At 38.4% G+C, this 26418-nt stretch overlaps 2 protein-coding genes across 2 annotated transcripts in view; one reads left to right on the forward strand and one right to left on the reverse strand.

Annotated features, from left to right (window-relative positions):
• Nucleotides 1–6489, forward strand: part of FILIP1L (filamin A interacting protein 1 like) — a 34835-nt gene extending 28346 nt beyond the window's left edge. Inside the window, exon 2 of the mRNA XM_006094685.3 lies at nt 2884–6489. Coding sequence (XP_006094747.1) covers nt 2999–5680 — 2682 coding nt within the window. The 5' untranslated portion in view covers nt 2884–2998 and the 3' untranslated portion in view covers nt 5681–6489. The remainder of the gene's footprint in view (nt 1–2883) is intronic.
• Nucleotides 1–26418, reverse strand: part of CMSS1 (cms1 ribosomal small subunit homolog (yeast)) — a 384439-nt gene that overhangs the window by 352782 nt on the left and 5239 nt on the right. The gene's annotated exons all lie outside the window — the stretch shown is intronic.

The following is a 26418-nucleotide window of genomic DNA, read 5'->3' on the forward strand; positions in this document are numbered from 1 at the left end:
ACTAATAGCAATTCAATATTAATGGCCTTTTCATTACACTGAAAAACAGTCTTCCCTCCTTTATATCCTAAGGAAACACACCTCCTTCTCATGAAAATAAAATAACATGGTATTATTTAATAAGTTGAAAATAAATCTTGAAAAGTTTTTTTTGTAATTGTTCTCTAATAAAACTCTAAGAAATGAGATGTAGAAGGGGAAAATATTTTGCTTCAGTTATCCTCAGCACATTGTTTAACATGATTCCAATGCTAAGGCAGGAGGAAGAAACACTTTGCCAAAGTCTCTGTAACTATTTCATCACCAAAGCGATTTACCCATGGGTTCTGCCACTGGGTTGTAAAGTCCCAGGACCAGTCAGGAAGGAGCCGCCATGTTTCTCTTCTCAGGCTCCCAAGTGTCTGAAGCAGGGAGAGGGACAGGGCTGAAAGCCATGGCAAACCTCTTGCCAAGACTGAATGAGATCATCATCAGCCCCACCCCAGCATCCAGCCCAGCTTCTTCAGAATTTCACAGGCTACAGCCCTTGACCCAGCCTCCTGTCAGATTCTCAAAACAGGAAAAACTAAAAGTGGATCCTCCCCACAAAAAAGCTTGGGAATTCTTACATTATACAATTATTTTAAACATGTTCCTCTTGTGTAGGGTAATTACAGTTAGGATCTCAAAAAAACCCTCTTATTTCCAAGAAGCCTATCCCAAATTAGTTTAAATGTCCTCTCAGATCCTTAAACAACTTTCAAAAAAAAAAGTTCTCTGGCAAGGATTAAAGACATGCATTGAATAATTATCTCATTCTTAATAGAAAAGATATGTTAAAATATTATGCCCTAACCAGTGTGGCTCAATGGATAGAGCGTCGGCCTGCAGACTCAAGGATCCCAGGTTCAATTCCGGTCAAGGGCATGTACCTTAGTTGCGGGCACATACCCAGTAGGGAGTGTGCAGGAGGCAGCTAATCGATGTTTCTCTCTCATCGATGTTTCTAACTCTCTATCCCTCTCCCTTCCTCTCTGTAAAAAATCAATAAAATATATTTTAAAAAAATGTTTAAAATATTATGTGCCTGGATGGGTAGCTCAGTTGGTAGAGTGTTGTCCTGATTCGCTAAGGTTGTGGGTTTGATCCCCATACAAGAATCAACCAATGAATGCATAAATAGTGGAACAACAAATCTCCCTCTCTCTCTAAAAGTCAATAAATAAAAATAAAATTAAAATGTTATGCACTCTTCATGCTTGACCAGAAAACAAATATTTATAACTTTTCATCCATGACAAGTATTTTAGTTAAATTCTTTGGGGATCCCATTCTATTTTAGCTTCTGTATAACAATACTTCAAAGCTATAATTACACCTCCTATAATCAGCCCATTGCCAGTGTAATTAAGAGTGCCACAAATTCAAAACTGTGAGCTTATTACTGAGGAAAACAGTGTGTGGAAGAGATAGTTCATTTCATGTAAAATGCCCTCCTGTTATGCCAACACATTTAAAATGTTAAAAAAAATACTACAATAGAATCATTTTTAAGAGAGGATCATTATGTTTCTGATAATAGAGTTTTTCCTCTATCATTTCTAATATCTAAATCTCATCAATAAGCTCTTTCCTATTAAACCAGTGGTTCTCAACCTTCTGGCCCTTTAAATACAGTTCCTCATGTTGTGACCCAACCATAAAATTATTTTTGTTGCTACTTCATAACTGTAATGTTGCTACTGTTATGAATCGTAATGTAAACATCTGATACGCAGGATGGTCTTAGGTGACCCCTGTGAAAGGGTCGTTCGACCGCCAAAGGGGTCGCGACCCACAGGTTGAGAACCACTGTATTAAACCCTGTGCTCTTGCCATATGTTATAAAAACTCTAAACCCCTTCACATGCCTCTTATTTCCCCCTCATTCAACTACCATCCACTATGGGAACAAAGATATATGTGAAGTGATTTCTGGCACAGTGTCATGCTAGTGTAAACGGAGTTTTAATTGGCAGAGAAGTAACTATAAATCAGGAAGTTGAGCACCAGACATTAATGTACATGTATTGTAATGGTTCAAGCAAACCATTTGATAAATATAATAATAACCACATTAATAAAAAAGAACAACCATAATAATGAACACTTATCAAATGCTTACTATGTGCCAGCACTATGACAATGCCAGCACTATGACAATCTTAACACAAATTACCTCATTTAATTTTCAAATGATCCCTGAGATAATACAATGAGGAAACTGAAGCTCAGAGATGTTAAATTACTGTCCAGATTATTAGCTGTGAGAGGAGGGCCAGTCTTGAAGCCAGGTCCAACCGAATCGCAAACTTGTGCCTGTTTTTATTGCCTTCAGGTGAGACTAAGAGGAAGCTGAGAAGTAGTTTATAATGGACTAGAGGCCCAATGCACAAAATTTGTGCAAGAGTAGGCCTTCCTTCCCCCGGCTGCCGGCACCGGCTTCCCTCTGGCACCCAAGACCGGGGCTTCCCTCCGACCGCTGGCAGGCACCCGCAGCCCTGGCTTCATCCGAAGGTCGTCCGGAAGGATGTCTGGTCGAATTAGCATATTATGCTTTTATTATTATAGATTGTAAACTACACAAGCAATTTAACCCAAATATTCTTGCCCTTACTCTTCTAATAAGGCTCCTGGTGAACTGCAATTGTTACCAGTCAATGACGGGTAGGGGGGTTAGGGTCAGTGAAAGCAGAAAAGCAAGATGACTATCAAGATTCTCCTCCCCATCAAATTCAGGAATTCCTTTCTGTATTCTGTAAGAGATAATACATTCTTCTAAATTCCATAAACGTTTAATCAGAGCTGATAAGTTAGTTACTAAGGCACCAGTTACAAAATCCAATGCACTCTTGTGTTTTTCAGATTAAAGAAGCTGATTGACCAAGAAACGGAATCCCACGAGAAAAAGGAGCAAGAAAAGGAGAAGAGGGTCACCGCCTTGAAAGAGGAGTTGACCAAACTGAAGTCTTTTGCTTTGATGGTGGTAGATGAACAACAAAGGCTGACAGCACAGCTTGCCCTTCAAAGACAAAAAATCCGAGACCTAACCACAAGTACGAAGGAAACACATGCTAAACTAGCCCTTGCTGAAGCCAGAGTTCAGGAAGAAGAGCAGAAGGCAACCAGACTAGAGAAAGAACTGCAAACGCAGACCACAAAGTTTCACCGGAACCAAGAAACAATTATGGCGAAGCTCACCAATGAGGACAGCCAAAATCGCCAGCTTCGCCAAAAGCTGGCAGCACTCAGCCGGCAAATTGATGAGTTAGAAGAAACGAACAGATCTTTACGAAAAGCAGAAGAGGAGCTCCAAGATATAAAAGAAAAAATCAACAAGGGAGAATATGGAAACTCTGGTATCTTGGCCGAGGTGGAGGAGCTCAGGAAACGAGTGCTAGAAATGGAAGGGAAGGATGAAGAGCTCATAAAAATGGAGGAGCAGTGCAGAGATCTCAATAAGAGGCTCGAAAAGGAAACATCACAGAGTAAAGACTTTAAACTCGAGGTTGAAAAACTCAATAAAAGGATTATGGCTCTGGAAAAATTAGAAGATGCTTTCAACAAAAGCAAACAAGAATGTTACTCTCTGAAATGCAACTTAGAAAAAGAAAGGATGACCACAAAGCAGTTGTCTCAAGAACTGGAGAGTTTAAAAGTAAGGATCAAAGAGCTAGAAGCCATTGAAAATCGGCTGGAAAAGACAGAATTCACCCTAAAAGAAGATTTAACTAAATTGAAAACATTAACTGTGATGCTAGTAGATGAACGGAAAACAATGAGTGAAAAATTAAAGCAAACTGAAGATAAGTTACAAGCTGCTGCTTCTCAGCTTCAAGTGGAGCAAAATAAAGTGACAACGGTTACTGAGAAGTTAATTGAGGAAACTAAAAGGGCACTGAAGTCCAAAACTGATGTGGAAGAAAAAATGTACAATATAACCAAGGAGAGAGATGATTTAAAAAACAAATTGAAAGCAGAAGAGGAGAAAGGAAATGATCTTCTGTCCAAAGTTAATATATTGAAAAATAGGCTTCAATCATTGGAAGCAGTTGAGAAAGATTTCCTAAAAAACAATTTAAATCAAGATTCTGGTAAGTCCACAACAACATTACACCAAGAAAACAATAAGATTAAAGAGCTCTCTCAAGAAGTAGAAAAACTGAGACTGAAGTTAAAGGATATGAAAGCCATTGAGGATGACCTCATGAAAACAGAAGATGAATACGAGACTCTAGAACGAAGGTATGCTAATGAACGAGACAAAGCTCAATTTTTATCTGAAGAGCTGGAACATGTTAAAATGGAACTTGCCAAGTACCAGTTGGCAGAAAAGACAGAGTCTAGCCACGAACAATGGCTTTTCAAAAGGCTTCAAGAAGAAGAAGCTAAATCAGGGCACCTCTCAAGAGAAGTGGAGGCACTGAAAGAGAAAATTCATGAATACATGGCAACTGAGGACCTGATATGTCACCTCCAGGGAGACCATTCAGTCCTGCAAAAGAAACTCAATCAACAAGAAAACAGGAACAGAGATTTAGGAAGAGAGATTGAAAACCTCACTAAAGAGTTAGAGAGGTACCGGCATTTCAGTAAGAGTCTACGGCCTAGTCTCAACGGAAAAAAAATCTCTGACCCTCAAGTGTTTTCTAAAGAAGTTCAAACAGAAGCAGCAGACAATGAACCACCTGATTACAAGAGCCTCATTCCTCTGGAACGGGCAGTCATCAATGGTCAGTTTTATGAGGAGAGTGAGGACCAGGAAGAGGATCCGAATGAGGAGGAATCTGTGCTGTCCTTCAAGTGCAACTCATCTACTCCCTGTCCTATTAACAGGAAGCTATGGATTCCTTGGATGAAATCCAAGGAGGGCCATCCTCAGAATGGAAAAATACAAACTAAACCCAATGGCAACTTTGTACAACCTGGAGATCTAGTCCTAAGCCACACGCCTGGGCAGCCACTTCATATAAAGGTTACTCCAGACCATATCCAAAACACAGCCACTCTTGAAATCACAAGTCCAACCACAGAGAGTCCTCACTCTTACACAAGCACTGCAGTGATACCAAACTGTGGCACCCCAAAGCAAAGGATAACCATCCTCCAGAACGCCTCCATAACACCAGTGAAATCCAAAACCTCTGCCGAAGGCCTCATGAATTTAGAGCAAGGCATGTCCCCAATTACCATGGCAGCCTTTGCTAGAGCACAGACCCCAGAGTCTTGTGGTTCCATAACTCCAGAAAGGACAATGTCACCTATTCAGGTTTTGGCTGTGACTGGTTCAGCGAGCTCTCCTGAGCAGGGACGCTCCCCAGAGCCACTAGAAATCAGTGCCAAGCACGCAATTTTCAGAGTCTCTCCAGACAGGCAGTCATCATGGCAGTTTCAACGTTCAAACAGTAATAGCTCAAGTGTGATAACTACTGAGGATAATAAAATCCACATTCACTTAGGAAGTCCTTACATGCAAGCTGTAGCCAGCCCCGTGAGACCTGCCAGCCCTTCAACACCACCGCAGGATAACCGAACTCAAGGCATAACTAATGGGGCACTAAACAAAACAACCAATAAAGTCACCAGCAGTATTACTATCACACCAACAGCCACACCTCTTCCTCGACAATCACAAATTACAGTAAGTAATATATATAACTGACCCTCATCCAGTCTATACTGATATTATTGCAAGGAACTCAGTCTTCTTTAATTATCCCTCCACATCCCCCAAAGACTGACTGAACTTGTACTTTGGGAAGGTTTGTGCATGAACTATTCAACAGTACCTGAAACTAACTGTTGCCTGCATAATCATATCAAGTGTGCACTTACTGTATATCTTTTCATTTACATACCTGTATGGAAAATATTTAGTCTGCACTTGTATAAATACATCTTTATGTATCTCATTTTCCATAACTCACATTAATTTGATTGCAACTTGTCTTGGTGAAATACCTTAACATTATAAAGCAGTAAATAATTTGTTATTTTTACCATTGCTTGCTGAATTTTCTTTTGGTCATTTTTGTGTTATATTTTTGCATGTACAGTAGAATTTTATTTCCTGTTCATAATGTCTATTAATTCTTCCTTAAAAGAAAAAAAAAAGAGCAAACAGAACCTACTTCCCATGTTACAGTCAACTTTTGATCACATATAAAGGCAGAGAAAGTGGTTTAAATCAATAAAACTTTATGATTTCAATGTGAACTATAAGATCTCTCAGGAGCAAACTTAACTTAGTGTTGGAGATATCTCTCAATATCTTTGGTGCCCAGCACAATGCTTCACACATGTTAGGAACTTAGGAACTTAATGTACCGATAATAACTGAATAAAATAATATTAAATAATTTGCTTTTGTGAGCAAATGAGCTGATGGTGAAAGTAAAAAACTTTGAAATGTGATAGGAAGCCAGAAAAAAATACATTTGGAAATACAAGTAATAAAAGTTACCTTGACAATCAAGAGTTGACTGTATCTCTACCACAGATGAAAATCTCCATAAAACATATATGTCTACACTCAAACCTAGACCTGGCCACTATGACAAGTACTCTTGAACATGGTTTCAAAGCAAAAATGTCATTTTTGTTCCTTTTCCCTATTTGGTTCCTCAAATCATTTGGATTACTTAAGGTAGGTGCTTCCTACCTTGCTTTTAAATGGCTGCCTTTAGAAGCTTACAACTTAACCATGTGTTGTTTTTTTAACTTTTTAACAAGCAAATAAAAGCCAAGATAGTTACAAACACAAGTTATAGAAAAGGCGTGTTTAAAAAAGATCTTGGAGTGTGTGTGTTGAGGGAAGTTTCCTCTGTGATTGTTGTTATGCCATTTATACGGTAGGTGAGAAAGTCTCAACCAAGGCAGCCTAGAAATTCTGGCATCTGGCTCATGGGATCCTTCGAGCTTAATCCATACTTCTATGTCAGAGAGCAGCAGCTTCCAGAGGAAGATTTTAAATTACAAATCTGGTTCCCCAGTCACCTTCCAAAAAATTTCAGACAAAGTAGCTCATTGCCATTTTCCCTTTCCAACTTTGTAACTGTTGATTTACTTTGGTTAATTTTATTGCTAGTTATTGATTTGAAACACAATTCATTTGGACATAAACTGTAAAGATCAAACTGTAAAGATCTTTAGAAGTAAAAGAAATATTTCACAGTTACCCTCCTTTTCCCGGCAAAATCAATTTCATGATAGCCAAGCGAGGATTTGTTGACAGAAACACTTCCATGGTGATGAACTACAACACCAATGCTGTGGGCTTGCATCATCATTAAATAAATTTGGATGAAAGTTTAGGCTGGTGATGAATGAGAAAGCTTCTGTTTAAACACATGTATCTTGGGAATCAGCAGTGACCCAACTGTATTACAAAATACATGATGGCCTAAATGTTTTTCAAAACTATTTTTATTTTTAAGTCACCTTAGGCTAAAACTTTAGAAGGAACCTGCATACTTCATTTTACAAAGTATTTCAAAGTAGACATTGATAATGCTGCTGCATAAGATGTTTTTCTAGATAAAAATCAAGAGAGAATACTAGTAACATTTTGAAGGGTACTGATCATAAAATTATGAACGGAAACTAGAAACAATTAAAGGGCATGGTCTTCACCGTGCTTCCCAACCTTTGTCATAAACAGAACACATGTTTCCATGACACTGGCGGGAAATGGGTGAAGAGGCAGAGATGATCAGCCACGGAGTCCTGTCACCCCAAGGTTCTCCTGGCTGCCCCAAATGCTAAAGGTAAAATTCACTCTTGGCATACCTACAACTAAGACAGTTTGAGGATCTCTGGCTATTCATTAGTCCATCCATTTTGTAAGAATTCAATTTTTTATATTATGTAGCCAGAGCAATTCTCTACAATATTAACATCAAATGTCCTGAGCTCCATGATGATAGTGCACAGATTCCCATTTTATTATCTGTTCCAGATATTAACTATAAGTAGGCTTCCCAAGTGATTAACATTACTGGATTTATTGAGCTTACAAGTCAAATCTCTTGTAGAGATTCCTCTACTGGGAGGATCACTTGGGTATAATAATTCATATTAGTATCAAACTTTAGGACCACTGTTAAGATTAATAACATAGATTATTAAAAATGATAATAATTAAAGTTTATTGTAAACACAGCATCATTTCTAAGAAAAATAATCTTCTTCCCATTTCTATAAAATCATACCTGACATTCTAGAGTTTTAGCCTTTCATTTCAAAAATAATTTTTTTATATCTGCGTGTGTGTGTGTGTGTGTGTGTGTGTGTGGTTACAGAGCTTTCTTTTTCATCCACATACTAGTATAATCACAGAAGAACCTTGAAAACTAGGAAGGAGAAAGTAACACTAAAAAATATTTGTATGAGATATGTAATGATGAAGAGTTATATTCTTGGGGAAAAGAATGCCCAGGAGAGAATAAAAAAAGATACATTGCTTTTATATACATCTGAAAAAATACTATCTTCCTTTCATTGGTCAAAACCCCAGCTTCAGAACCAAGTTTCATTTTTACTTGCCCCTCCCCCCCATCTATCTAACTTTTTGAGCTGTGGCAACCTATCACAGATTTGAATGACTTTACCACATTCTTCTTTCCATTTAAGAGCAATGGCAAAACTTCCCCTCAAGGATGCACTGCTCTTTGGGGGCACTGGTGAAAATAAAATCAGCACCCTTGCTAGAAGGACAATGTGTATTTCCCATAGTTGGATATTTACATATAGAGGAGTCTCTCTATACTTGTTCAAGATGATGATGGGATTCCATAAATTCCACTCAGGAGGTCTCTGCAACTAAAATTCACAATGCCAAGATGTTTTCTGTGGGGTCTTTATGACATCCAAAGGTTAATTTTACCCTTAGCTTGTACTGTGAGAAGGTCATGAAAGGGATATTTAATTAAAAATTTTTAGACTTGTAGCCTAAGGATTCTATCATTTTTACTGATTGAAGAATAACTCCACACAAAAACAAGTAGCTTTGATTCTGAGTCTTTACAAAGCCAGTCTCCTTTGAAACTTGTTAAACAAAGATCTTTAAATTAACAACATTCTAGTTCCCATAAACCTTGCTTTCTATTAAGTCTTTTCCTCCAAAATAATCATTTTGCTTTCAAATCGTAAGAGAAAAGATAATCAGGCAACAATGCCCAAAATATTAAGATCAGCGTTTCTCTAAATAAAATCCAAAAGAATCCGGGATCCCATCCAGAGGTATCAAATCAGAATATTTGAGGGTAGAGGCCTAAGAAGCTGCATTTTTAAAAAGTTCCTCTGCTGATTAGTATGCACCCTAAAGTAGGTACTCCATTGTTTTACAAATTCCTATATTGATAAACATTAGTAAATGTGTTCTGACTGTGGTCTCACTCCACAATGAATTACACCTGGAAGTGTGACTATTCTGCCCTCTAGTGGCCTGTCCTCACGTTTTCTTTTTATTCAAAAGAAACAAAAAAAAACAAACAAAACAAAAAAAAAATCATTACCATTTTATTGGGTGGGAAGGTTCCCAGTTTTATAACAGTACAAAGCATAGATGCCTGAATCTTTAGCTGAGCAGTAGCACACTGTCTGACACCTCCAAGCTGTTTCTTTCTCAGATCCCAGACCCTCAACATAAGCCTACAGCAGTTCTTGGGAATGGTCCAGAACACACATTAAAGAGAGCAGTTTGGATGAACCAAAACAAAGGACTCCATTCACCTCAGGCCACAGTGAAGCAAATGAAGAAAGAGCAAGAAAAACAAGTAGTTCATTAGTTTCCAAACCTTAAACTCCTTTAAAATTCATTTTTATTTAGATTACACTCCAAGCCCTTTCCAATTGATGAACCCTTTTACTCTTAAAGCTCAGTGAAGAAGGATAAAGTTTTTGTGCAGTCAGATATATCAGAGCAGAATCCCCCAAAGGCAACACTGTAGGATAAGGAATCCTTGGAGAGTCCAGCAAATTAACTGGCCAACACTTCTAAGTAACTTATAATTCGATAATGAATTAACACTGTTTATATGGCAGCACATACAAATCTGTCAACTTTCCATCAGGACACAAGGTTTTACACTTACAATGGTGCCATAACAATGCACTTAGTGATAGGATAATCCTCCTTACTTGTGTCCTCATTTTAAAATGTCACTTGTTCTTCACAAAATAATTGGTCAAGAGAGATCAAATTTATCTGATTATTTGAGACAATTTTTTAAAAGCCTAAAATTAGTTATATGTGAGTGAGTTCTTCCCCCCTCCATCTCATAACCAAAATGGTTCTGTATATTTAAATTTTTATCTTATTTTTTTCAACTACAGTGTGCATTCAATATTATTTTGTTTTAGTTTCAGCAGCGTAGTGGTTAGACAATAATATACTTTACAAAGTGTTTCTCCTGATATTTCCAGTACCCACCTGGCACCACACATAGTTATTACATTACTGACTATATTTCCTATGCTATACTTTACATCCCCATGACTTTTGTAACTACCAATCTGTACTTCTCCTGTATATTTTTTAAGATTACCTAAAATAACCTTTTTCTTTTTCACCTCAGAGTTTTGTTTTTTAAAGTTTTGTTTTTGTTTTCACGTTTGGATAACTAACAATGTATATAGAGATCCTATGGACCTACAAAGGCTGCCTCACTCCCTGCCATTCCTTAGGCCTCTGGAAAGGTAGGGTGGGTTTACTAATTGATGTAACATTCATGTATCAGTGACATACACAGTGTCTCAGCACATAGTATCTTCTCTTCAAAGCCTCACACGGATCATGACATACTGACTGCCTACCTCCTACCCAGGTATTATGGAAACAAAAGATTCACTATCCTTGAAGAGCTTATTAATTTGGGCAAGGAAGAGACAAGAAATAAGAGTATCAGATAATATTTAATCAAGTGGCAAACTAAATTTCCTACAATAATCTAGAGATTAAGGGGACTACAGTAGATTAACAAGGCTTCATAGAGCAATTAATACTTGAAGCTGGAGAAGGAAAGATTTAGGTAAGTGGAGTGATTGGAGGGAGAGAACATTTGAGGCAAGCAAACAGATCAGGTTCCAGTTGGTGCCTTTCCTGAAAAGATTTGTTTTCTTCTCTAAGAGTCTATGAATTAATGTCCTTTACTCCTCACCGGAGCAAAGTTTCTCAACCTCAGGACTCTAACAGTTTGGGTCTGATGATTCTTTGTTGTGGGGGAAGTCATGTACATTGCAGGATGTTGAGGAGCATTCTTGGCTTCCACCTACTATGCTAAGTCACATTCCCCAACTGTGACAAACAAAAATGTCTCCTGACATAGCCACATGTCTGGGGCAAATCTAGCCCTAGTTAAGAACTACTGCATTAGAGAGATGAATAAACTGACTCTATGAGCCAGTTTCTCCTTTACATTACTTGCTGTGAAAAAAATTTAATAGCTCACTTGAAAACTGTTATGTCTGGTGTGTAGAGATGGGCATCTTGAATTGAATCTGACAAAACAAGCCTCGAAGTAACTTTAAAAATCTGCACTTTGAAGACTGTAGTTGCATAGAGACTGTTTCCACTCACTTGACAGATCATGTGAATATTTGAACATTTATATTTGTATTAATATCTTGTACCTTTGTCTCTTTTAAAGATACCATATTATAAACTAGAGTTTTTGGACAAGCTTTCCATTCTCACATGCCTCTGGGAGATATAAAGAGAAGTCTTGACAATCAACCATCTTTGTTTTAAAGGAGGGAAAAAAATGGGTTTCAGAAGGATTGTCAAGAACTTAAGAAATAACTCCCTTTACTGTTTAAACCTCTCTAAAGACTCCTCTTTGAGGAGTTTCAATTCCCTCTGTATTAGTGTAAAACCACCACAGGCACAAATGTCTTCTGTTAGGATACAAGTTTTCTTCATTCCTGAACAAGTCACCTACAAGATTAAACTGACAAATATTTATCATGTACCTAATGTTACTCATTGCTATGCTGGACAGCTTTGCAGATGTAAGATTTAGAATCTAAGGTGGGAGTTGAGGACAACCTTGAAAGGTAATTAAGAGCACAACACAGAAAAGGAATTCTACAGCTAGTAAGCACTATAGTAATTTGGAGCAGGTTGCTCTGGGGCAAGGTTTGTGGGTTCGTTCAGAAACAGATAATATTTGAGCAGGGCTAGGGAATGAAGAAGACTAGGAAAGAGGACAAAACGTATTCCTGGAAGATGCCCACAAGAGCAGAGGTGTGAGGGCAAGGCAGAACAGGAAATCAACACTCAAGGAACTATGAGCAGTGCAATGTGGCTGAAGTTGAGATGCTTGGGGCAGGGGTAAGGCTTGCAGGGCATAGTTCTGTCAGATTGTGAAGGCCTTGATACAGCGCTAGGGAATGTTCTGTGTCCTCAGAGAAGGCTTCTGCGTAGTGAGACCACATAACAAAAAGGAGAAAACTAATCCTTTATACAATGTTAGTTTATTTCACAACAACCTATAAATGGGGCTTTATCACAATTTTAAACATAAAGAAATTAAAATTCTGAGAGATAAGGAAAATTGCTCCAGGTTGTTAGTATGTGACAAAAAATAGATATGAAAACAGGTCAAACTCTATTGTCCCATTCTCTTTCCCTGGCAAAACTGCTTTAGTGCAAGGGGGAAGAGTACAATGGATTGCATTTAATCCTCTCCACTACCTATGGGGGCAGACAAGTTGCCTAACATTACTTCCCTGCACTCTGCCTCACAAGCCTGCCATATTAGCCAGAACACTCGGAATGCCCCTAAAGACATGCAGGGCTTTTCCTCCCTTCTCCCCACTGCTCTACAGGGATAGAATTCTCATCCAGGAAGGGAGAGGGAGAGAGAGTGATAGAAACATCAATGATGAAAAAGAATCATTGATAGGCTGCCTCCCACACGCCCCCTATTACGCCCCCTATTGGGGATCAAGCCCGCAACCCAGGCATGTGCCCTGACTGGGAATCAAGCCATGACCTCCTGGTGCATAGGTCCAAACTCAACCACTGAGCCATGCCAGCCAGGCTCATCTGTCATTAAGTTATCCACACTAAAAGGTCTGGCTCAGGCCTCAGCTCTTCTGAAACATTCCATGATCACCACAGCCAAGAGTGATTTGCCTTCCTTCCAACTCCTCCTATCCCCCAAGGACACTGTTAGGGTAACAAGAGATAATCAATGTGAGAGGCCAAACTCCACACAAATGGGCAGGCACAGGGAAGACTGACCTGGGGATAGGAGAGGGGAGAAACCATGACCAAGAAAAAGCATAAGTCCTCACTGTTGGGAGACTCTACTCAGAGCACTAGAGCTACAGTCAAAGTCCACTCTATTCTAAAGATTCTATAAGCAAAGGCACAAATGTCAGGCATGAAGAATGAGCTTGGACAGTCTATCAACATGTGCAGAGCAGAAGGACCTGATGGGCCTTGGAGATGGCTGGAAAGAAAAGCAACAGAAATGAGTGAAGGTGATCCATAGGAGGAGCATGACGGCCACACGTATCAAAGCTTATAAGGCGGGGGCCATCTTAACAGTCCTGACACAGACGCAGGACCACCAGAAAAGGCAATCAAGGGATCAAGGTCCAGTCATCATAAAGATAAGTACCATCAGCTAAGCCCAGAGACGCTGGGACTACTGGTTTTGAGGAAGCCTAGAAAATTTTCCTAGATGGTATAACCTAATTTCTCAAGTAACATCATAACTTATAAAAAAAGACAGATAATCCCAAAATCACTTAAAAAAAAAAAAAGCACCATGTATTTTCCCAGCTCAGGGAGAGAAGTGTTGGGGTTCAACCTTGTCAGCTTCCAAATTCTGCTTCTAATTCAGGATTAAAATAGCTGTAAAACAAGGAAGCATCTCAAATAAAAGTGCTGTTTTACAGTCAAGTCTTTAAATTGCTCTTCAATGTATCTCTTATAACAATTAAATGCATATAAACATCTGCTTCAATGCAGCCACTTTTCAAACAACTCAAAGAAATTCCTCAAGAATGAAATACTATCCTTCACTATTAGTTCACTATTAGTGAGTTGGTTGGGTTTTTTTCCATCTCTTAAAAAAAACAAAACAGAGCTATTCCTTTTCTGTTCTTTGCCTTCTAAGGGAATTAATTGATATCAGTCAGTTCTAAAGCCTCAGAAAAGTATAATTTCATAGAAAGGAGTTAACTAACAACTGCAACAGATTCCTAAAGGGCCCATAACATAAGAAACATTTAAATACCTGACAGGGCAACAGGGACGGGGCCAGTGGATAGGGATCATACTGAGAAGGATGACATCTTTCATAGTGATGACAGAAGCAGCACATTTTTATATAAAATTTTTTTTCTGATTATAAAATTAATACATATTTGTTACAAAAATTTTGGAAAATATAAATGCTTCCAGGACTGCTGCTTTCAGCTTCTAAAAAGGGTAATGAGAGGACTAGGGAGAACAATGGACAATTATTACTATTTTTTTAGGCCAACCTATCAACTATGGCCCTATTCCAGGTTTTCTCAGACTACTAGTGAGGAAGGAAATGTGCTGAAGGGGCCATCCTGTCCTTACTGAACACCTCCGGGACCAAGAAGTGGCAGATCCCCCCACACAGTACAAGTTTATGTAAGCTGTCTGCTTGGACCAGACACAATGGACAAGGGGCCAGCCTGGTCACTGGAAGAGAGGGACAGGATTTCCTTTTCCCCATCTAGCCAATCAGTGCTTGGATAATGATTCAATCACTGTGCATTGTTCAAGTGCTGGAAAGAAATGCCTCCTTAGGAGGCAGCTCTCAGGACTAATTACACTCTTATCAGTTAATAAGATCAATGGCCTTGTATAGGGGATGTGGGCATAGAATAGGGCCAGACAAAACTCAACTCTCAGACTCCGGTTAGGATGTAAAAGTACCTGTGGTGGGAAAAGAGACCAGTGATAGGTGAGGAAGAATTACAATTACATTTTCTCCCTGGGCTGTCTCAGCCACTTAAATGTTATCAATTTCTCTATGATGATTCTCAAAGCAACACCTTCAAATTTCCAATGCCTATGAAACGATCCTATATGGAATGTCCAATCACACTTCAAGCTAAGCATGTGCTCATGCCGCAGTGCCCTGTTGCTCTTTCTATGCCCTTCTCCTGTTACTTGTGCCCTCAGTACAGATGGTACTGTAAGACAGTTAATCTACTACATTTAACCCCTCACCTCTCCAATCCAACCTTCACTAGTGTCGTTAGTGATCTTTCTACAACACTGTTTTGATCATGGCAATTCTCCAGTCTCCCCCAAAACATCACTTACTTAGCACTTACAGTACCTACGTGCCCAAAGTCCAAACCTTCTACCAGGCCTCCATCTCTCACCTCATCTTCCTTTGAAACATATCCTGCACCCTCACCAGCACATGGTACTGACCATCCTTGCAAATACCATCATGCTTTCTTACCCTGTACCTTTGCTTATGCTGTCCCAAGGGCTGGAATGCTCTTCTCTTTGTTCCTCATATTGAAGAAACTATACTTCTACCTCAAGTACCATTTACTCTGGAAAACCTTATTTTTTTATAATCTTCCTCTGAGTGTCCAAAATACTTCTCTCTGTGCCCCTATTATAGCACTTCATTTTGCCTCTTATAATTCTTTTTTGTCTCTCCTACACTATAATTTAAGAGTAAGAATCAGCTATCATTTATTTTTGAAATTCTCATATCAATATTTCTCTAAATGCAATCATTGATCACCTTTATCAGAATCACTTAGGACTCTGCAGATTTCCAATACAGGAAATCTGCATCTTACCAAGCCTCCTGGGTCATTCTTGGGGCATACAATGTTTCAGAACCAGTCTTACTCAGAGCTTACATACTGCTGGTCATAAGTGCTCAACAAAGGCGTACATGCTAACAACACACCTGGTGGCCAGGGCAGACTAGCATTTATTTGTTCTTTTCATAGAATCACAGTGTCAGAGCCAAAGGACTTTATAAGTGGTACAGCTGCTTCATTTCTCAAACAATTCAAGGATAGGAAAAGGCAGGAAAGAGTAGAAAATACTCTTTAGGGGAACTCTAAAAAAGAAAGACTCACAATGCTCAGACCAAGCAGAATAAGGAGGTAAAGAATGTGCGACGGTATCCTTTTCTCAGCCAGAGGTGGTTAAAAACAAAGCCCAGGAATTGGACTGCTTGTTCAGCTGCCTCAACTACTAGGCTTAGTAGCATATCACCAATAATTTATTGAAGAGAGGGAGAAGAAGGGGTAGAGAAGGAAAACAAGAAAGGTAAAATAATCAAAAAAGTTATGAATATGATCAGAAATAGGCATCTTAAGAAGAGATATGAGGGAAAAAAGACGAAGATGATAATAATATTGACATTAGTAACAATAGCACTTATCTGGCACTTTGGATGTGCCAGGGCCTTTCCTACACAATATCTCCCCAAAGAATTTGCCAATACGTATTCTAATCCCAAGATACAGAGTACAGATGAGGAAACTGAGGTCTGCAAAGCTAACTGGATTATTCAAGGACACTCAACTAGTTGGTGCCAGAACTAGAATGAAGGACCAAGTTTGGCTCTGCACCCTGTGCTCTAGCCACTAACCCACGGCTGTTGTAAAATGTAAGCCTGCAAATGATTTTAAAAATTTAAATGGATACAAATAAGGGAACAAAAAATAAGGGGGAAGATACAAAAAAAAATCTAAAATGAAAAACCTGACAGATGAATAAAAGGAAAGGGGATAAACAAGGAAGACATTTTAAGGTTAGTATATTTTATTTTAACTTACTATTTCTACATGTGATGCTATGTGTCTGGGCACAAAATGGAAGCAACTGGGGTTAGGAATGATTTTTCCAAAATTGTATTTCAATATTTATTATTGGATTGCCCTCACTGCCCATGGTGTAATTACCACAGAAAGGTTGGGAAGTGAATAGATATAACCACAAACCATGTCACATTATTTTAAAAAGGCGTCAATTTCCCCTAACTTTCACCTCAGAAAGTAGACAACTCTTTAATATAAATCATAGCACTGCAACAATATTTAAAACCAAATGTTCTCTCACAGAGGTTAATGGGAACAAGCTAATCACTCTACACAGTTTTCTTTTGAAGAACCTCTTGCCATATAAAACTATAAAATCTTTAGTGATAAAGTTTCACTGTATAATGAGGAAATTCTTAGAAAATCAAGAGAAAAGAAGCCAAAGCAGCATATAAAATTCTGGGCTATCTGCCAGATTCATTATCTGTTATTTCCCCTTTACCCCCTTTCAAATTAGCAGTGATTTATCAAACAATACAAAAGACAAAAGAAAGGAGAAAAATAACATTTCAAAGATATTTTTCTCCAGTTTACATTTCCTTCTTTTCATTACCATATCCATCATCATTATTTAGGCACTTTCCCATTAAACAGAGATTAAAAAAAAAAATACAAAAGACTGTCATTCTGATAACATCCAGCTTTGACTGCGCATTCCATAACAGGGTCCCCGAGGGAGTCAGGTGGCCCTGAATCTGCCCCTCCCCTGCATCACCCCAACGACCACAAATCAAAATGATCTGAGGTCTTTAGGAGTCTTGAGCCTTTGAATCTCTGGAGCTAAAGTTGTAATGAGGGTCCTGCAGTCCCTGGTATTAAGAACACTCCTGAGGGTACACTGCTTACTTAAACAATATGTTGCCAATATGTCTCTAAAAAGTTCAAAGAGCTTACAAAATTCATTTCAGTTAGAAAAAAAGAAATATCCTGACTCCAGCTGTCTAACTAGGACCCGATATCCCCACAAATGCTGATTTTTTTCTAGTATATGGTTGCCCTCTATGGTAACGTGAAAGAGTGCAAGGTTCAATTAGAAACCAGGCTATAGAACTAAGACTTCAACTAAAACTAAAGACATCCTCACCTTCTTGTACTTTTGGCCGCTAAAACTCACTGCCACCTAATGACTTATTGTAACCAGGAAGTCTTGTAGATTGCTCAGTTTGTCTTAGAACCTATGGACCAAATAAGAATTCAAGGAATACATTCTACAAATATACTCCTTTTTTTCCCTACTGCTCTCTAGATAAAACCAATGCCTCTGTCTCACTGAACTCAGCATCCTTCAAACTTGTTATCTATTCCAAATCCCAATTTCCTGTTGAACTGTGTTAAAAACATGAAAAAAAATTTTTTTTTCTTCTATGAATGAGCTTTGCACTTCTTTAATCTCTTCCAAGACTTCTGCTTTCTGATGAAACCCAGGAGTCTCGAACTCTGAGTAGAACATTCACTATGTGGCTTAAAAGAGCCATATGCATGGATTCCTTTCAATACCCACTCCTAATTTGGATAAAACTTTCTTGGATCTATTTGACATACTGTTCTATAAAAATGATCCAAGAGATGACATATTGTAATGGTTCATACCTCATTTACTGAAACATGCCCAAGTATAAAATTAGTACAAGAAAACAAAATAAAAAATTACAGCATCATTTTTTTAAGATTCGGGAATGACATGTAGGGTTATCCTAATAAAATAACCAGCCTTTGCTGACATCTAGAGGTAAAAACTATGTAGTGAAATCAGTTATAAAAACCCCAAATTGGCTTGTGGCATCCATGTGTAGAAACAATGGGAAACCAAAGACTTTGGGGCAACTGGCCCTACCAATGACCACTACTATCCCAAGACACACTGCTTCCACCAACACACATCAGTATAGCTTTAAAAAACAAGCCCCACCACTACTGTGTTCCATGCCAATTAGTTTATCAGACAGATTCCAGTTCTGAATAACCTGTGGTGCTCAACAAAAATTCACCTGCCGTATCCCAGTCTGAGGCGATCCAAAGTCGGTGGGTGCTGAGACGTGGTCTGGGCCCCTGTAGTGTTTAAAAGCCCCGCAGGTGATTCTGATAGGCATCTTGGAAACCACTGGGACACGAAGCTCTGACCTTTCACAGTGTGAAACCTCCCCCATCCAGGTAGGCCAAAGTTCCAGGCGAAAGACTTAAAGCTTACATCTAAAGGAGGTTCAACTATGGCAGTATTTCTCAAAGTGTGGCAGGCTGAGCACCTGCCTCAGATGAATCACTCTGAGAATCTATTAAAATGTGGATTTCTGGTTGCATCCATAGACAAATACATTATAATTTCTAAGAGGAAGACCCAGGAATCGGCAATTTAAATAAAATGCCAACATAGATTTTTGTATAATAGTCAGAACCAATCTAAATTGTCAAAATTAAAGGACATCACAGAAACCTATCTTAGAAAGGCTATAATTAATGCTATGGTCACAAGATCAGCTGACTTGAATTAGTCCACCACTAATTTCAACTGCAGCTGCTATTATTCATGGTTTGAACAATATGGCTGATGTTCACAGAAATGTTCTGATCTCTGAAGTGTTCCCTTCCTTTTTATCCCTTAGTATAACTTGGTGTTGTCTTTTCTAAGTGTAATTTTAGTAGAGAAAATGTAGAGCATACAAAAATGTAAGAGAAATAAGAATCTGTAACTCTACTAACCAGAGTTAACCACTGATGCCACTGGTGTATGTTCTCCAGTATTCTCTTCACACGTACAAGTAAAAGCATATATATAGTTTTTAATCCTGCTTTTTCACATTTCTGAATAAACACTTTGTATATCTTCAAAAGCATCATTTACTTAAAGACAGCAAAATATTTTCATATGATTATGGTGTAATTAATTCATTTATTCCATCCTGATAGTTGGAGTCTTAAACTGTGTCCATTTTTCATTGTTATAATGTTAAAACAAGCCTTGTGAGCATCTCTGATTATTTCCTAAAAAAAAATTCCTAGCAAATGAATGAGTGGGTGAGTGTGAGTTTTAGGGATCTTGATACACAACTAACTACTCTCCTAATTATCAAGAGGCTGCCCATCTCATCAAACCATTACTGGGCACTGAGTTTAATCATTTAAAAAAAAAAAAAAGCTGTACCTATTTGAAAGGTAAAAACATTGAATGAGCATTTCCACACTGAGGATGAGACCATGAGGTCAGGATGAAAGGTAGGAATACCATTTATATAAGGAGGAGACTGAATCAGGATATCGACATCTCATTTGCTATGTTAACTAAATATACCAACAGAAAGCGTATTACCCATACTTATCTTTTATTGAATGATTCATATTTTAACCAAGTCTGTGTAGTGTTAATTTGAAAATCTAATTATGGTTGCTATAAAAGCTAGGTGGCATTTTAAATAGTGAATGTTTACGTAAAGAGATAAAGGGACTTCACTGTACTTTATCAGTATAATAAATGTGAAAACAAAAAACAATATAAGAAGGGCTCCCATAAAAACAGTATAAAAATCTATGATGAAAACTCTAATGCATTTTTAAAATATTTACATTTTTTAAGCTCATAGAGGAAAGGATGATGCAAGCAAAGAGGAGGAAATAATAATAACAATCAATACTGGATTATAATGGGAGAATTACAGTTAGCTTTTCCTGTCTCTTTAACAATGTGTTCTCATCTAAGAGTATTTTTCCTTAATACACAAAATAAGTATATTTCTAAGTGAATATGAACTCAATAAAGATTTTACTCTTCACTTCCACAACCCACTCTCCCAGTCCAGATCACTTAACTGTGAGTCCTCTCACCCCTCATAAACTAACAGGGAACAAATATTAATACAATTCTATCTCTGCACTGTGTCTTCCCCCAACCCATGTCCTTATTAATCTCCCCCAGGACTTCCTCCCACCCCACTTACACACAGTCTATATAATCAGTACAATTTTCCTATGTGGCCACATGTACTAGTACAGTCCCATTCTACCTCGCAAATATAACCTAACTAGAGGCCCAGTGCATGAAATTTGTGCAGGTGGAGGGGGGTGAGTGGGGTCCCCTCAGCCCAGCCTGCACCCTCTTGCAACCTGGGACCCCTCGGGGGATGTCCGACTACCGGTTTAGGGACTGGGCCTAAACCAGCAGTCAGTCATCCCTCTCGCAATCTAGGACTGCTAGCTCCTAACTGCTCATCTGCCTGCCTGCCTGCCTGATCGCCCCTAACCACTCTGCCTGCCTGCCTGATCGCCCCTAACCACTCGCCTGCCTGCCTGATCGCCCTAACTGCTCGCCTGCCTGCCTGATCACCCCTAACTGCCTCTGCCTCAGCCCCTGCCACCGCAGCTTCATCCAGAAGGACGTCCGGAATGACATCCGGAAGGTCGTTTGGCTGTCCAGTCTAATTAGCATATTATGCTTTTATTATTATAGATGTAAAATCACTTCATTTCTCAATTGTGTCCAATTTCCTATCTCAGGGACACTGTTAAAAGTATTTCCTTACTCTGGAATGCCCTCCCATTCCTGCTGTCAAAAACCCAAAAGTCTTCAGAGGCCCAAGTTAAGTCATGCTACTTCCTTCTTGAAGCTTTCTTAGACCTCCTCAATTAAATTAAACGTTCTCTGGCAATCTCATGACCCTTTGAGAATAATATGGAACACTACTCCTGTTTATCTTCCACCATAGTACTGTGATTGCCAGAACGCAAGAAAAATAACCTATTTATCTCTGTATTTAATACTAGATAGGCTGTTGAGAGCCTTGCATGTAGCACATGTTCAACACATGTTGACTTGCTTTACTGAAGTCTCTCTTTTTTTTTTTTCTAAACCTGGCAATTTTTAATCTGATGTGTCCCCAGAATCCAGAGCTTTCAAAGAAGCCAAATCCTCCAAGCTGACACCATGTCCTAAAAATGTCTGCTTCTCTACCAACTGTACCATTAACTACCTTTTGTTCTTCTGTTTAATTCAAGATCAAGGAGGTATGCAAGCAGAGAATCCCAACACGGATCCCTAAACCAAAATCTACAGGCATCACTAAGCTTCCCCCTAAAGCTCCCCCAGGGCCAATGGATAAGCCCATTCACCACACTGGCTATGGGAAGCTACACATCATAAGGACTGTCACCTCCAACACTTTCCTACACATGGGAGGGAAAAGGTAAGTCATGCCAATGCACTGCCTGGATAACCTACAGAAATACCTGGAAAGCTGAAATTGCCACTTTGGAAGGCCAAAGAGGACAAGCCATCTCTCCAGGAAATGAAGCAGCAGCAAACTGACAGGTGGTTTATTCACAGGTTGCTGGACCTGGCAAATGAATGTCATACTGAAAGTGTAGCACAACTACAATTATTTTCACCTATATTTGTGTAAATGCATATATGCACAATCACAAGCCCAGACATACCCCCCAAATCCTCATCCTACCTGTAATCCAACCCAAAGTTGGGACTATCACTATCCTGGGATAAGACTGAATACACTAGGACAATTCAAAAGTTTTCTGGTGGACCCAGAAGTAATCCTCCATTCCACAAAACTGGATTGCTTCTATTTTGCTAAGATGTGCTTGAGAGAATTCCTAATCTGCTTCAAGAAAGTAATATTACTTCCATCAATTAAAATCATATTTAAGGTCTAAAACTATGATTTCTTTATGAGCAGGAGAAAATAAAAAGTGGTAATTCTTACCACTTTTACAGAGAAAAAACAACAACAAAAATGAGTAATAGCTAAACACATCTATTGTGTGGCCTACCTGATAATCGCTGGCACAGTATGCACACTTGACTGCTGGTACTTAATCTTCTGTCCCATGTTTCTAGTAGGTTGTTCCCTCTGTATATACCAGGCCATGGACTCATATTGTAAGGCAATCATAGACTTAGAAGATAAATCATTTTAGATTGGTATTGCTGCTTTCTATAAGCAATCAGGACATTGGAGAATCAAAGTTCACTAATATTGAGTTATTTTAGGGAGATATGAATCATTGTCCTAGGTATTAAAAAACACAATTTATTATTTCATAGGACATTCTTTAATTAACATCTCTTCCCTGAATCAATGCTATAGAAAAATCAGTTGATGCAACAAAAACTTGGCATCAAGAGACTCAAATTCCAACCCTGGTTTTTCACTCATTTGACACTGAGCTCATTCATTAGTTGAGGTGTTGAGTTTCTCATATGTAAAAGAGGAGAGCTGAACAATTCTTCAGGTCTCTTCCAGTTCTGATAATCCATGAGTATGTCTAACTACAAAATGTTGAATTCAACCAGTCATCTACAAGACAGACCTCAGTCTCCTGAAGGAAGCTAAAGTAATTCTTTTCTTCACACTGAACACTCTTACTGAATCAAGAAAAAGATGTGTCCGTAACTCAGTGTGGAGAGAGTAATACAACGATGTTTTAAGACAAGGCATTTTGAACATGAGAGACAGTTATATTTCATAAAGTTTCAGCCAGAAAAAAAAAAAGAGAAGAGCATGACCCAATGTTTTCTGTGATCCTGCATGGAGAACTGGAGGCATGATGGAAGAAATCCCCATGGCTAAGGACACTGTTTCAGACAGCTGTCCTGAGATGGAACCAATGGAGCAAGAGAAAAAAAACTGCCATTCTCCACACTCATCCTTAAGTCAAGCCTGCTTCAATGCATTGATGCCACCGAGCCCACTCTTATTTCCAGGAGGAAGAAAAGGGCTGGAAGCATGGGCAGGACCAAACTATGTATGCCAGAAAGAGGGATAATGTGCAGCATCCCCAGAAGGCAAGTGGCAAAGGGAGAAGGTGGGGAGGCCAGGTGAATGAAAAGTCTGAAGTAGAAAAGTCTAAAGTAAAGGAAAGCAGTAAGAGAACAGTGGAAAGAGTGGACGACAAACAAAGGTGATGAAGCCGTGACACCAAAAATAGTACAAGAGACAATTCAGAGGGAAGTAACTGGTGGAGAGTGCAGTGTAGCACTGTGTCCAACATAATCAGGGAATGTTAAGTGATCAGAGGAAGAGTGAATTAAAGAGAGAAGGGCTATTCAGTCAAGACATAAGTGAGAAAATGTGTTAAAATATGGCAATGGTGTATGATAGAGTCAGGAAAAGCAGTTATGCTGGGTAACATTCAACACTGATAATTATACTAATGAAAAGAAAAAACACTGGACCTCCTATAATGGAAACCAAATAGACTGAAAAGAAGCATAAAACAGGAAAAACAAGCACCAACAACAGTCCCAGCAAATCAAAATACCCTGGGGACGTTTTACCTTGAAGAGGAGCGCTAAATATGTTTCATGTTGGAGATTCCAAAGTTGTTTTCTCCTATGTTAGGAGACTCCCTAAATACAGTTTCATGGCAAGCTGGCCTAAGTTCCAGAGCAAGAAAGAAAAGAGGGACAAGATATTGTATAAAGTCCTAAAAACAAGGCAGGAAAATAGCGATACTTCTCTGGCAATCAGCAGAAATCTGCTTTAAATGGTAATAGAGTTCTAAGCCTATTAAAAGTCTTTAAACGAACCAAGTCTATTTTAAAAGGATTACCAACCAAAACCATTCTTATGTTAAGTAATATGTAATACAATGATATGTCATAAAATGCATAAATATCTAAGAACTAGGAATATTATTTGGAGTTCAACAAAATGGTATTGGACCTATAACAAAACTAAAATAAAAAGAATCCTGCCTCCTGAGCATAGTCCCATCCCGTTTTCTGCCGAAATGCAGCCCCTCTGAAGAACAATGAAAATAAAAGAAGCTGTCGTAATAATTCTAGAGTGACTTTATGTTAATTTTAAAATGGAAGAAGATAAAAATCCAAGTGAATGAAAACAAATCTAATATGTAACAAATTTTAATAATCCGATACTTTCATCCTGGAATCTTTCCTTAGCCTTTCATTTATTTAGCTTCAGTGATTTCTAATCTCCTTGTAACTGTTTGAAATAAAGTACAGACACACAAATGTGTTTTTTTACAATTGAAGGCAAGATCTTCCCATAGCAAAAAGGTTACTTTTTGCAATACTTGTTTTATTGCAGTGGTCTGGAATTGAACCTGCAATATCTCCAAGGTGTGCCTGAATCTGATTTCAGGAATGTGACTGATCTAATATATGACTGATAATTAAGGACTGAGTAATGGAGTAATTAATGTAAAACATAACTCTTCCTGGGTTATGTTTAAATTTTCCTTTTTCTGGGGACGTGTGACATACAACTTGGGGTCCAACTCTAATCTGGGGCACAAATTCTGCCCACTGTCTGTTCCTCATAAGAAGAAAATTTTGTGAGATGTGAAAATTACACAAAATTCAAATTTCGTTGTTTGTAAAGTTCTATTGGGATACAGCCACACTTGTTTGTTAACATATTTACTGTCTGCCATTGTATTTTTGCTAGAATGGCAGTCAGGTAGTTGTAGCGAATGGCAGTCAGGTAGTTGTAGCAGTAACCACCTGGCTAGCAAAGCCTAAAATATATACTATCTGGTCTTTTATAAAAGCAGTTTGCTGATCTCTGCTCTAGTGTGAACTAGACTAACAAAGAACTCAGGGACAAGAGCTTAAGAAAAACTTAATCAACTAGTAAATACTAATAATTCAATTATCAATCCTATGAAAGCTGATGAAAATGGGAAAATGATATTTCAAGCTGTTTGTGATATATAGTAAAATGTTAAATTCTATGAATGCACTAAAATGTTCAACAAAAGAACATCAGATAAGAGCACGTCAAAGAATGTGTGCCACAAATAATGTGTTATTTATCGTTGAATGGAAGTATTTCTAGGCCTACCAAATTCCTGGTATTTTTCAAAAAATTCATAGACACAGCAAAATTACAGCAGAACTACTAATGTACTTGTGATTTGGAGACAGATGTGTAAATTGTACCTTTAAGTATTCATAATTGTTGTCAAGAATTTGTTTTAATCACTTGCAAGAATCATGGAATTGTATTATGTTAACGAATTCAAGAGGTTTGCCACTTGGGGTGCTCTCCATTCAAAAATGAGATGTGGTTGTCTGAAGGCAGTTTTATTTTCTTCCAGCAGGTCAAGATATCAGGGTATTCATATCCAAAGCTCTGCCTCCCTTAAGGGAGCCTTAGCCATTTGCTTATATACACTATTTTGTCAATTTCACATGTTGATTTCTTCTTTGCAGTTGGCTATACTTATCAAGTTGGGTTCTTGTCAAACTTATACTATTTACAGCTGGTCTGCAAACACTGTGCTACATTTTAACATTTAGCAAGAAGAACATTTAGTAAGAATGGCCCAGACCTTGAGACCCTTGTCCTACCTAATATATAAAACTAGCCCATGAAGGTTATCTATGAGTCCATATGTTATAGTCAAGTTCAGAACAATGTAGCACTCCCTCTCTCTCCATTCTCCTTCATCTCGACTTTTAAAAGTTATCCTGACCCTGTTTTTTGCCCCTGAACTTATGTCTTAAAGAAATATTATTTGAATTTTGATTGAACTGCATCAATGTGTAAATACCATAATGTAAGCAGATTATGCTTTCCCCCC

The sequence above is a fragment of the Myotis lucifugus genome, unplaced genomic scaffold (genome assembly GCF_000147115.1).
Source record: "Myotis lucifugus unplaced genomic scaffold, Myoluc2.0 scaffold_140, whole genome shotgun sequence".
Lineage (NCBI taxonomy): Eukaryota > Metazoa > Chordata > Mammalia > Chiroptera > Vespertilionidae > Myotis > Myotis lucifugus.